General features: G+C 38.1%; 1 protein-coding gene across 1 annotated transcript in view; it reads left to right on the top strand.

The window, feature by feature from the left end:
* The first annotated feature begins 4,947 nt into the window (after positions 1-4,947).
* Positions 4,948-13,074, top strand: part of LOC138633718 (serine/threonine-protein kinase Nek5-like) — a 28,752-nt gene continuing 20,625 nt past the window's right edge. The window contains 6 exon segments of the mRNA XM_069720103.1: positions 4,948-5,032; positions 8,149-8,285; positions 9,284-9,380; positions 9,469-9,566; positions 9,991-10,074; positions 11,634-11,704. Of these exon segments, the coding sequence (XP_069576204.1) occupies positions 5,002-5,032; positions 8,149-8,285; positions 9,284-9,380; positions 9,469-9,566; positions 9,991-10,074; positions 11,634-11,704 (518 nt within the window). The 5' untranslated portion in view covers positions 4,948-5,001.

Raw genomic sequence — 13,074 nt, 5'->3', positions numbered from 1 at the left:
CACAGCAGCTCAAGCATACAGGTACGAAAAATAATTACAAGGGAAAAATACAAATGCACATACAAACAAAACAAGAGAATTAAAAAAGGTTTGAAAAATGTAAAAAGAAATAATGACGAATGTAAAAATACACAAACAAGCTATTAATACATAGATTACACATTTTACCTACACTATGAAAACGTTACCATATATGTTTTTGAATAAAGGAAAAAAACATTATTACATCTAGGTCAAACAAGTGTATTGAGTATTACACATGATATTTCACATTAGTGGAATGGATTTGCATGATGAGAATATGTGAGTAATAAATATATATATGTCTGAGTATATGAGTATATATATATTTATATATATTCAGCTTGAGGTCATGAACAGATGGCCGGATGTTCTCCTTCAGGATTTTTTGGTAGACAGAAGAATTCATGGTTCCATTTATCACAGCAAGTCTTCTCATCATATTTCCATCAGTACTTTTACTTTAATAAAGGCTCTGAGTACTTCTTCCACCAGAGTACTGAGTTGTACTCACAGTTTGCAGTATTACCGTGAACATGAATGGCGGGTATCGTCCGACATGCTAACTGTGGTGTTGCCGTGTCATCACATGCGGTGGTCACCTCAGGATCAGCTGTCGCAGCGGGCTGGTCTGTCGGCCGTCCGACATCCGATCACAGTGGAAATGTGTCCGTGATTAAAGCGCTAATCGGAGGGCCCTGCACAGGGGGATCATGGGAAAAGAGCCAGGTGTTCAGCGGTGGATGGAGGGTCACCTTGAAGGGGCCGGAGAGGAGGTTGTTCAAACGCAGCACACTGGTCACATAACTGCTCCACAGGCTGAAATACGAGTCAGTTAAATATCACTGATTGTGTCTTTCTGTGAACTAAAGCTTCACCACCTGCTGACCCCGCTCATCTTCTCACTGATGTCGACCGCGCTGCCAGACTTTCTGCTCAAACCAAGAAAAGAGATCACGACTTCCCACTTTTTAGGGCCCGAGCACCGAGCGTCGGCTGAAAGCTCTGCTGTAGTTAGTAAAAATGTTCTTGGTAGTTCGTCCTTCTTCTCCTTACGTAAAGTGATTTTTCTTTTTGGAGGCTTTATCATATTCAAAAACTCATGAAAGTGGAAACACATTTGTCTCCTGGCGAAAAATGTCTTATTCTAGTGGAGTCGCGAGTGGGCGTGGCCAAATGGCTCGAGAGCGCCCCCTACAGAGATGCCCCGGTGCCCACATTCACCTAAATTCACCAAATCACATGTATCACACCGAGACGCACAAAAAAGTCACATTGCAACGTTACGTCAACTCGACAGGAAGTCCACCATTTTGAAAAACATGTTTGGGATTAAATCTTCTTAAAATAATTCGTTTTCGTCGATGTGTGTGCCCGTAACGTGGCGGCCATTTTGAGCGTCTCGCCATGAAACCACGAGTTGCTTTAAATCTTATGTACATGGACCGCCCTTCTCCAAACATCACAGGTATGATAACAGCCCCGCCCTGAAGACCCCTGTGGGGGAATATTCGCTCATAGTCATAGCGCCCCCTGTTGGCCACTGGAAATGACACTTTTCATACTTTCACATTCTACGTCGAGCTGGTTGATCCCATAAACCTAAAGTCAGGTCACAATAACCTAAACATGTAGTTGATGATATATTGAGGTATTTGTTCGACTTTGTCAAAGGGCGTCGCCGTGACGATGTGGCAAAGTTGGATGTCTCGCCGAGACACAGGAAGTTGATGTTTAAGGTCAAAGGATGCTTGAAACCTCACGAAACGTGTGACATATTTCCGGCGTGGTGAGACGATACATTTGATGTGTTTTGCGAGTGGGCGTGTCCAAACGGCTCGAGAGCGCCCCCTGCTGGAGACAGGAAACGAGACAAAAATAGCAACTTCAAACGTGGTCCCTCACGCGCTGCACGTCGGGGAGACGGCTTCGGGGAGGCGGCGCGCCGGAGTGCGAGGGCCCGTACATCACTGCTTGCAGCTTTAATTGGTTTTAATATTTTGTTGATTACTTCATGGCTTGGCTACATGTCAGAACTGCTTACCACTTCTGAAGTCCTGCGTGAGGTTCGGTCCTCGGACAGCAACCTGCTGGCTCTTACTGCGTCTTGAGGCAACCAGGGTTTTGCTGGTAGCACCTGAACTTTGGTGGGATCTGTCTGTGCAGCTCAGATGCACAAAATCCTTATTTTCTATTTAACTACCTATTAAAAAAATATATTTTCACTGTTTTTTTAATTTATTAATTTATTTTACAGGACACACAGTGCCATGATTGATTCAACTGATTCATTACTTTCTGTCTTTTCCAAACGCCGCACTAGTTCACAGATACTATGCCAACACTGTGCATGCTGTGCTCATCCACCAAAAGGAAGACAGAACGAAGCCTCAGCAACGGTGACAGTGTGCAGCATCTCACTTCACCGGTGTTTGACGGCCCACGACACCTCGGGAAGGTGACATCTCATTATTTTGTCTCTCCAATTTTGATGTTTGCTTTGTGTAAAGCACATAAAATCTGGTTGTAAAGGTGCTGATAAATCTGTTATTTAGCCTCAACACGGTTCACGTAATTTTTCCAGCCTTCACTGCATGTTTGAATGATACACAAGAATGATGCAATAGTTGGTGTGTTATGTGTTTAATTTTTTTTTAATAATTGTAACTCAGTCAAACATATAACTACATTTTACATTTATTCATAAATGCTTATTACTCCAAAGGGTTCACATACTGTATACATACACACTATCCAAGACACATTTAGCCTGGCTTTCCCCCTGCCTTCAGTCTCTGTGCTAACAGACGGCAGGCAGGGGAAAGTAATGGTCCATCTCCATCAAAAGAAAAACACAAACCCTTCAACAACTCCAAAGTACATTACATTACATTACATTTCACTTACCTGACTCTTTTATCCAAAGCGACTTACAATAAGTGCATTTCAACCATGAGGGTACAAAACCCAGAACAACAGGAATCAAGAAAATACAATTTCTTCAAGAAAGCCAAACTACAAAGTGCTATCAGTAAGTTCCATTTTAAGTTCTACTAAAGTTCTACTGTTCAAGGTGAAGTCAGAAGAGTAAAGTTAAAATGTATTAATAACTCAAAGTAATAATCTGAAAAAATGAAGCTAATTTTGAAGAGCAATGCAATGAAAAAAAAAATTGTGTTGCGACCAGTTTAGGGGGCCCTGAAGATAAGTGACGAGTGGTGTCCTGAAATTTTTAGGTGTATTTAATGCGGCTTCATACTGTTACATTATGGACATTACAAAGTGAAATGTACTATATTCAACTTATATGCACACTGCTTAATAAGTACGCTCCCTATATTTTTGATATGTCAACTTTAGTCAAATTAAAATATATGACAAAGTATTTTACATGTTTTTGTTGCTCTATTACTTAGGTAAATAAATGATCAATTCTCCATCCTCAAATGAACTATTGAACGAGTGAATATTAACAAAAATATGGCAATGTTCACCAAATAACATTTGTGCCACTATTTTTCAGATACAGCAACACACACCATGAATAACTCCGTACACACACACGATGGCTGCCTGCCTGCCATAACACTCTGGGGTGTGATGGCTCAAATCTGACAACAGCAACATGATATAGGACTGTGAATAAAGCAGCAAACCTCTGCTGCAATGCTGAGGATTTAAATAAGGATCGTGTCTTTGCACTCTGATGGCTCTGATTGCAGGCTGGACAGGTGAAAGACTCACAGTCCCCTCCATCATTCTACTGATGAATGTGTCAGTGTCGTCACTGTACTGCATAGTGTGTGTGTGTTCAAGACAAATGTTGACACAGCTTTCAAAATTAAAAACAACCTTCAAGCTATAAATGTGTGAAATTAGATGTTTAGAAGATGTTTAGAGGTGATATTGTGTTTTTTTTTAAATAAATGAAAAACATCTTCCATACTTCCCTTCTACTATTATTAAGAGCATTATGTATAGATCAAAGGCCATTTAAACATTCACTTTCATCAGCAGCAAATCGTTTACCATCATACTGACAAGAAAACAGTTTTCACCCTTAATATATATGCCAAAAAAACTAAGCAATACAATAATTTCAATTATTCTTTAGAAAAAAACCAACACATCGCGTATTTAATGTCTTGTATTTTCATACAAGAAAATATGTCTTTTTATTCCTATACATTTAGTTTAAGTATCTTTTTTAGTGTCAGGCATTAGCCATGGTTCTGTGATGTTTACATGAGAAGTTATCAAACAGTAAAAAGATCAATGTGGTACATATGGACAGACTGTTCTTTTAATATGTAGCCTATTGATTAACAGTCCAAGGTTTGTTTTAGATAGCAGTAATATTTGTCAAAAGAGCAGTCAGACTGTATTTTCCTTTTGTGTCTCTGGGCTAAATGTCTATAGTACAATATCCAAATAGGCTGTTATGATCCAGATTCAGCTAAACCCACTAAAAATCTAAAAAAAGACTTTGAGATGTGCAAAAAATGATCCCAAAAACATAAGTAAGTCAAACAATTAACCAACTGTGAAATGTTTTGTGGATAATGATTTTTCAAATTCATTTTGAATTGTTTCACCCTTTTTACATAGTAAATTCCAAAACATTCTGCCAAAAAGACTATTACTACTATGAATATTACACTCATAATTATAATTATATCTCAGAAAATGTAAATAAAGTGCTATAAGAATGGTGTAAACTCATTGCTGTTCGATTTAAGGAATAATAACAGAAGAATATTGGTGTCTTCGTGTTATAAAAGGAGTCTCACCCTTACGCAGTGTTTTTATAAAAAATAAATAAATAAAAATAAATTTAAAAAAAAATCCTAATTAACTACATCTCCCAGCATTCCGTGCGGTTTCCCCTCGCGCTTGCCGTAGTGAACAAACACTTTACAGAAGCTGGACACTTTACGTCTTACAACTTTATAACCTATTGCCGCCGTATTGTTTCACAACATGACTTCTACTTCTATCAACTGCTCAAAAGGTGAGTGAATACTTTAACTAACACTCAAAAGAAGAAAAAAAATAGTTTTTTCCCCCTGATGTCGGTAAAGTTACGTTAGCATGCTAAATTATAGCCTGTGTTTCCGTCTCCATGGCAACAGGCTGGTTCTTTATTGCTATAGTTCAGATAGTTTATCATTCAGATAGTTTATCATTCAGATAGTTTATCATTCAGATAGTTTATCATTCAGATAGTTTATCATTCAGATAGTTTATCATTCAGATAGTTTATCATTCAGATAGTTTATCATTCAGATAGTTTATCATTCAGATAGTTTATCATTCAGATAGTTCATCATTCAGATAGTTCATCATTCAGATAGTTTATCATTCAGATAGTTTATCATTCAGATAGTTCATCATTCAGGTAGTTTATCATTCAGATAGTTTATCATTCAGATAGTTTATCATTCAGATAGTTCATCATTCAGATAGTTTGTCATTCAGGTAGGTTATCATTCAGATAGTTTATCATTCAGATAGTTTATCATTCAGATAGTTCATCATTCAGATAGTTCATCATTCAGATAGTTTATCATTTAGATAGATTATCATTCAGATAGTTTATCATTCAGATAGTTTATCATTCAGGTAGTTTATCATTCAGATAGTTTATCATTCAGATAGTTTATCATTCAGATAGTTTATCATTCAGATAGTTTATCATTCAGATAGTTCATCATTCAGATAGTTTATCATTCAGATAGTTTATCATTCAGATAGTTTATCATTCAGGTAGTTTATCATTCAGATAGTTTATCATTCAGATAGTTTATCATTCAGATAGTTTATCATTCAGATAGTTCATCATTCAGATAGGTTATCATTCAGATAGTTCATCATTCAGATAGTTCATCATTCAGATAGGTTATCATTCAGATAGTTCATCATTCAGATAGTTTATCATTCAGATAGTTTATCATTCAGATAGTTCATCATTCAGATAGTTTATCATTCAGGTAGTTTATCATTCAGGTAGTTTATCATTCAGGTAGTTTATCATTCAGATAGTTTATCATTCAGATAGTTTATCATTCAGATAGTTCATCATTCAGATAGTTTATCATTCAGATAGTTTATCATTCAGATAGTTTATCATTCAGATAGGTTATCATTCAGATAGGTTATCATTCAGATAGTTTATCATTCAGATAGTTTATCATTCAGATAGTTTATCATTCAGGTAGTTTATCATTCAGATAGTTCATCATTCAGATAGTTTATCATTCAGATAGTTCATCATTCAGATAGTTTATCATTCAGATAGTTTATCATTCAGATAGTTTATCATTCAGATAGTTTATCATTCAGATAGGTTATCATTCAGATAGTTTATCATTCAGATAGTTTATCATTCCTGTTACTCGATAGGCAGTTATGTTTATATTCATATTTTCATTTTTATGCGACCAGAAAAGTTGATCTGTCAACATGTTTAAACTGTTTTAAACCAACCAGTAAATTCTCACATTTGAGAAGCTGCAATCAGGAATGAGAAAAAGAGCAAATCAATATTTACATCTTGATGTGTTTTGTGATGTGCATTTTTACTCGTGTCCAAAGTCCCAAAAAATGATAGAACTAATCAAAATAATTAGGTGCCACCTTAATCCCATCAAAATATGAGTGTCAAAACCAAGAACAGGTAATAAAAGGACAATAATAATGTCATAAGACATGTTGTGTAGTGGTCAGTAGTCAGTCGGTGGAGACCGGCACTAGTTGTCACAGTTTCAGTCTGTCTTATACATCTTGGGATCCATAGATCATATCGTTATAAATTATATACCAAATGAAAGAGGAAAGCGTCTGGCATATTTTCTCATCTCATTTTAAGATCTTACTTCAGAACAAAGTTGCGGTCCAACAGCTAATGTGCACGTGTGTCAATTTGCCCCATCAGTGGGTCGGTGGTCACTATGTGGGGTAAAGATGTCACACTGGATCACACTTACAAGAAATACACCTGTGACAAATACAAATTCAAGATTTATTTTTTAATAACAGAAAGTCTGAACTGAAACAGCTGGAGAATAATCCCAAACAAACTTTAAACAGAAACATATCTGACTCAGACTCGAGGTCATTAATGAAGTTCTGGCAGACATCGAGTCGCTTGGCGGTTGGCACCGGCATCGCTGGGAAAGGGTGACGTGGTGCTCGTCGGCACCGTGGCTGGATCGGATGTGGCAAGGCTTTACTGGTAGCTGCCTGTCTTTTCATCAGTATCGGGTCAGTGTATGATAGTTCGGCTAATATTAAAATCCTGGGCTGTACTCCTGATAGATTTCTTTTCAAAGTTCACCTGCCTCACTGCCCTTAACATGAGGATGTCAGGTGGTGTGCTGCCATTTTTCTTTTATGATTCCTGGCCATCTCTTCACATTTCCGTCTGCCCTATTTTCTTTCTCCCTTGCTTCTAAAAACATATTAATCCAATTATATGTTAAATATCATTAAACAATCCTCTGACTGCTGTTTGGCCAACATTACTTAAAGTAGCCCTAGTACCCCTATTTATTGAACTTTTACTAATGTTATTGACAATGCCACATTTGGTACAATTTCTAAATTGTAGCTGCAAACAATACCGCAAGGATTTACAGTAGAGGCAGATTCTGTTTGTATGTGTGTTGCTACTGTTGTCACATGTGACAATAAAATCTCCCAAGACAATTTGCCTCATACGGCCATGTTTGCTGACACTTGCTAAATCTCTGGTTAGCTTAGCACAGGAAATGAATTAACGGTATAAAAAGATACTAATTAGCTCCTCTACAAAATACAAATATATATTTAAAACATTCTTTCATATAGGAAGAAAACGACATGAATTGAAATGACTTTTTTCCTCAGGGGTGTGAAAAACAGTTAATTTGCGCTGACTTTCAGTTCACAGCATCGTTGACCGCTCCCAGACAGGAAATTGCATCAGAATAAATAAATGCACAAAACCTATATTACATTTCTGAGTAAGCACCCTCTGGGTTGGAAATAAAAGCAATGTGACAACTTCCCCTGTGACAGCAAGCCCCGGTCTCCCTAAAATGTTTCCCTCTCATGTTTCAGTGTAAAAGTTTTTTCTGTTTGTTGCAGGTCTTCCTGGTGTTATGAACGACTATGAGGTTATCCGTCCGATTGGAGAGGGAGCGTTTGGGAAAGCTTTCCTGGTCAGAGACAAAGGGGGAGGTGAAGACGGACAGTGTGTGGTGAAACAGATCAGCCTCAGGAAGGTACAACGGCACCACAAATCCTCAAAACATAGAAGGATCCATTTTTTTAAAATGACCTTATGCTGAAAGAAACAGGACTGAACAATCTTCTTTTCTTGATCATCAAAACAAAGGCCAGAATCAAATAAAACACACATTTCAAACACCTGTCTTAATGTTATCTAATAGGTCTCCTATAGGTTGCAGACTGTCTGACTGAGAGAATCGGGTCTCACAGACATTATCATTTTAAAGTTTTGAAAAGTCCAGCAATTTAAATATTATAGTTAGTTGGTAATTTTGGCTAAGCTGCTAAGAGTAGTGGACCTAAACGAGACAAATTACTGAGTGTCACATGTCCCATTAATCTCCAATTGACTTGATATAAATTGAAAACAGAAATGGGCCCAAGATGAACCCTTGAGGAACACCAAGAGCAGTCAGTCAATTAGTTGATTGACAAAAAAATTATCTCCAGCTACTTTTGATAACAAATCAATTTTGTCTGTTATTATTTAAGCAAATACCAAAAATATGCCAAATACTTGCAGATTTCTCAAAAATAAAGATTTAGGTCTTTTTTTTAACTGAATAATTTGTATTTTTTTTCACTTTTTGGTCAAACAAATCCCGAAATTTTAAAACATCAACTTCAGCTCAGCAAAAGTTTTTGACCAATTGTTGATGTTTTATTGACAAAATGTGAAAGAATAATTGGCACATCCATCACCGCTGACAAAAACTGTTAGTTGCAGTTCAAATATCTTCATTATAAACCTGAATCTGCAAAGGAACATAAAAAATATTGTAGTGCAATAAAAAAGTGCAGTGTTGCCACATGAGTTGTTCTATGAGTAGAAGTATAAACGTGGCAGAAATATGAATACATGTACTCAAGAATAAATTGAAAGTACTTAAAAAACTGTATTACATTACAGAAATTAGTACTTACTAACTGTTTAAACTTTTAGTGTATTGAGGTTCTGGGTGATTTGTTAAGAAGTGTGTTTACTGCTCAGATGTCAGCGAGGGAAAAGGAGGCGTCCAAGAAAGAGGCGACGCTGCTGTCCAAGATGAAACACCCAAACATCGTGGCCTTCATCAGGTCGTTTCAGGGTGAATGTGTGATCCTCCGCAGAGAACAAGTAAGATATGATTTCATTTCAGTGTCCAAGTGTTCAGTGTTTCCTGCTTGTCTGCATAGAGCGGGGCAGCCTGTACATAGTGATGGAGTACTGTGACGGAGGAGATCTGATGAAGAAGATCAACAAGCAGAGAGGAGTTCCCTTCACTGAGGAGCAGGTACACACACACACATACACACACACACACACACACACACACACACACACACACACACACACACACACACACACACACACACACACACACACACACACACACACACACACACACACACACACACACACACACACACACACACACACACACACACACACACACACACACACACAGCCTTAACATAAACCTGACCTTAACCTGTCTTTACTCCAACTTTACTCTACTTTAACTTGAAAGTATTCGCTCCAAAATGTCGGGGGACTCGACCCAAATAATAAGCAAATCCTTATAATCTTAACGTCACTTTGTAGTCAGAGTTATCACCCAACAACATAGTTATTAAAGTTTTCTATTGATACTGTCATTAGGAAGTAATTTGCTGTTTTTAAATACATCTCAAAGAGTAAAACTCTGTTTATCTCAGATTGTGGACTGGTTCCTTCAGATCGGCCTCGGCCTCAAACACATCCACGACAGGAAGGTCCTCCACAGAGACATCAAAGCTCAGGTACCTGATCTGCTTCACTGCTGCTCCACTCACATGTCCAGTTCATTCGCTGTCACAGCCAGTTGTTCTGAGACAGTCAGGAGTTCAGTAACACATCTTCAAGTGAAACTCTAAACAGAACTGTCTGCTTTCTTCTGACACACACTGATCTCTGTTCCTGGGCTGCAAGCTAACAATTACTTCCATCATTTAGTGTGTCAGCTACTTTTAGAATTAAGGAGGTTTTAGGGGATTACGGTTAAGTCTACAAAATTTTTTTTAAAAAGTAGTGTAATTCCTATAGATTTAATAAATACAGTATATCATTATATTCATGATTTGCCAATTTTACTGAGAAGTTTGAGATTGCTTTGGATTTGATGGCATATTTTGCCTCTGGAAATGAAAGAAAGTAAGTAGTTATCTAACTTCAACTGTTACCTCTGGGTCTTTGCAGACGTCTGTCTATGATCACCTGCGGTAGCCTGTAATATTCCCTCATCATCCCCTTGATCCACTCCCATCATGGTCCCGATTTCAGTTTTTACCCTTTTATTCAGCGTTTAAGGTAAATCAGAATAACTCACCTAAACCACTCTGTCAGATAACATCAAAGATGCAGTGCTGGGCAAGACTCAAGCAGGTAAAGTGAGGATGCACTCAAAAGTAAGACCATGAACAGTTTTTCTTTAACTTCATACAAAGTGCAGTTAAGAGAAGAAGAAAAACCCCACTGATGTTGAATACAAACAGCATGAAAACTCAACGATATATATTGTTACTTAAAGTCAGTGAGACAGTGGTAAAATGCTGTATTTGCAGGAGGCTTTGTTTGTGTATCTACTGTCCAACATTTTATTTTTGATAACTCAATAACTCACAGCTCTGATGACATGCTGTCAGCTGCACTGCTGATGTGTTTTTAATAGTTTTGGGAATGAAGGCTTCAGAGCAGCTTCATGTAACTATATAATTTCATATAATAGTTTTGGGGCCTTGATTATGCTAGAAATCAAACTTCACATGGACAGCCTGAGTTGAAATGAACAATTTACCATTTTTGGACAACAGTTTAAACTTGTTTCTGCCGTGTTATTTTACAGTGTTTGATACTAAACTGAGGAGAATGAGGCTTTATTTGAGCTTTGTAATCTGCAGACTGTACATCCTGCATTCCTCGCTGAACATATAGACAGTAAACCCCACCATCCACAGAGCCTGAGGTTAGGCGTTTTAATTAACGAGTATTATCCTGACAGACTTCCCTGGATTGTAGGACTGAACTGTCCTGACATCAGCTTTGCTCTGAACAAAGACCTCGCTGTGTGCCAACTCCTAGAATATCTTCACACAACTGACCACAGTCATCACTATCTTTCATCAATCATATCTGTTTACACACACACACACACACACACACACACACACACACACACACACACACACACACACACACACACACACACACACACACACACACACACACACACACACACACACACACACACACTACATGCCCAGTCATAGTTTTTCTGGTTGAACACAGACATGCTTTCATTCCCGCTCTCCCTCTGGTCTAGAATATCTTCCTAACCAACGGAGGGATGAAAGCGAAGCTGGGCGACTTTGGAATTGCAAGAATGTTGAATAAGTAAGTCAGTGTCATCTTCACACACACACACACACACACACACACACACACACACACACACACACACACACACACACACACACACACACACACACACACACACACACACACACACACACACACACACACACACACACACACACACACAGTGCAGCTGTCTGTCACTGAGCACTCTGTAACACATGGAAGACCTCCAAACAACTGATTATCATTCCACAAACCGTCGACCCGGACATGTAAACACACGGTTGTGTGAATAATGGTCGGCCTGTCGTGTTCTGCTGCTACAAAGCAAACCAGGAGTTCGACCAAATGGGTAACACGTGCGTGTGTCCTGTAAATAACACACTGTGTAGGCAAGAATCTTTAGTCACGGCTGAAAACAGCAGCTTTGCTTAAATATCTCAACATAAATTTACATTGAAACTCTCCCTGCGTTTCAATATCCATCATACTTTGTAGAATGCCAGAAAAAGTTGTATATGTTCCAATACATAGTACGCTAAATGTAAGACGCCAAAAGTACCAGGATGTCCGACCACATCTGGTCGTATTTTGCAGTATGCAGGGTTTTATCCTAAAAGGATCCAACCATCCATCCATCCATCCATCCATCCATCCATCCATCCATCCATCCATCCATCCATCCATCCATCCATCCATCCATCCATCCAACCATCCAACCATCCATCCATCCATCCATCCATCCATCCATCCATCCATCCATCCATCCATCCATCCATCCATCCATCCATCCATCCATCCATCCATCCATCCATCCATCCATCCAACCATCCATCCATCCATCCATCCATCCAACCATCCATCCATCCATCCATCCATCCAACCACCCATCCATCCATCCAACCATCCATCCATCCATCCATCCATCCATCCAACCATCCATCCATCCAACCATCCATCCATCCATCCATGCAGACTAAATACGATTACTAGCTGATCAAGTTGCAATTGTGTGACTGTTATGCACGATGTTGGGAATCCTTCTATGTTTAAATGTAAATATATTGGTAGCTGGAAAGACATCTTATAAGGGTTGAAGTAACTGTTATTTTATTAGTTTTTATTTTTATTTACATAGATGGTGAGATTCTGATTTATTATGATTGTTTTGTATCTCATGTAAATCAGTGTTATTGAAAATCCTATTATTTAAATTCTGTAAGTCTACAGTATATATAAAAAAGAGAAATGTAGGTAGTTTGTTTTGGTTTTTGACACATTTGGATATTTACATGCTTATCAGGAATGGACAGTATCCAGATTCCCAAGCTGCAGCTGGTTGCACTATGCTCCGTCTTATTAGCTTCAGCCTGAAGCCATTTAACCAGAAATTAACAACAACAATT

The sequence above is a fragment of the Brachyistius frenatus genome, unplaced genomic scaffold, assembly GCF_029030835.1.
Source record: "Brachyistius frenatus isolate BFR_SWC_R1_liver_20210118 unplaced genomic scaffold, ASM2903083v1 Contig_232, whole genome shotgun sequence".
In the NCBI taxonomy this organism is placed as follows: Eukaryota; Metazoa; Chordata; class Actinopteri; family Embiotocidae; genus Brachyistius; species Brachyistius frenatus.
This window is presented reverse-complemented; position numbering and strand designations above follow the sequence as displayed.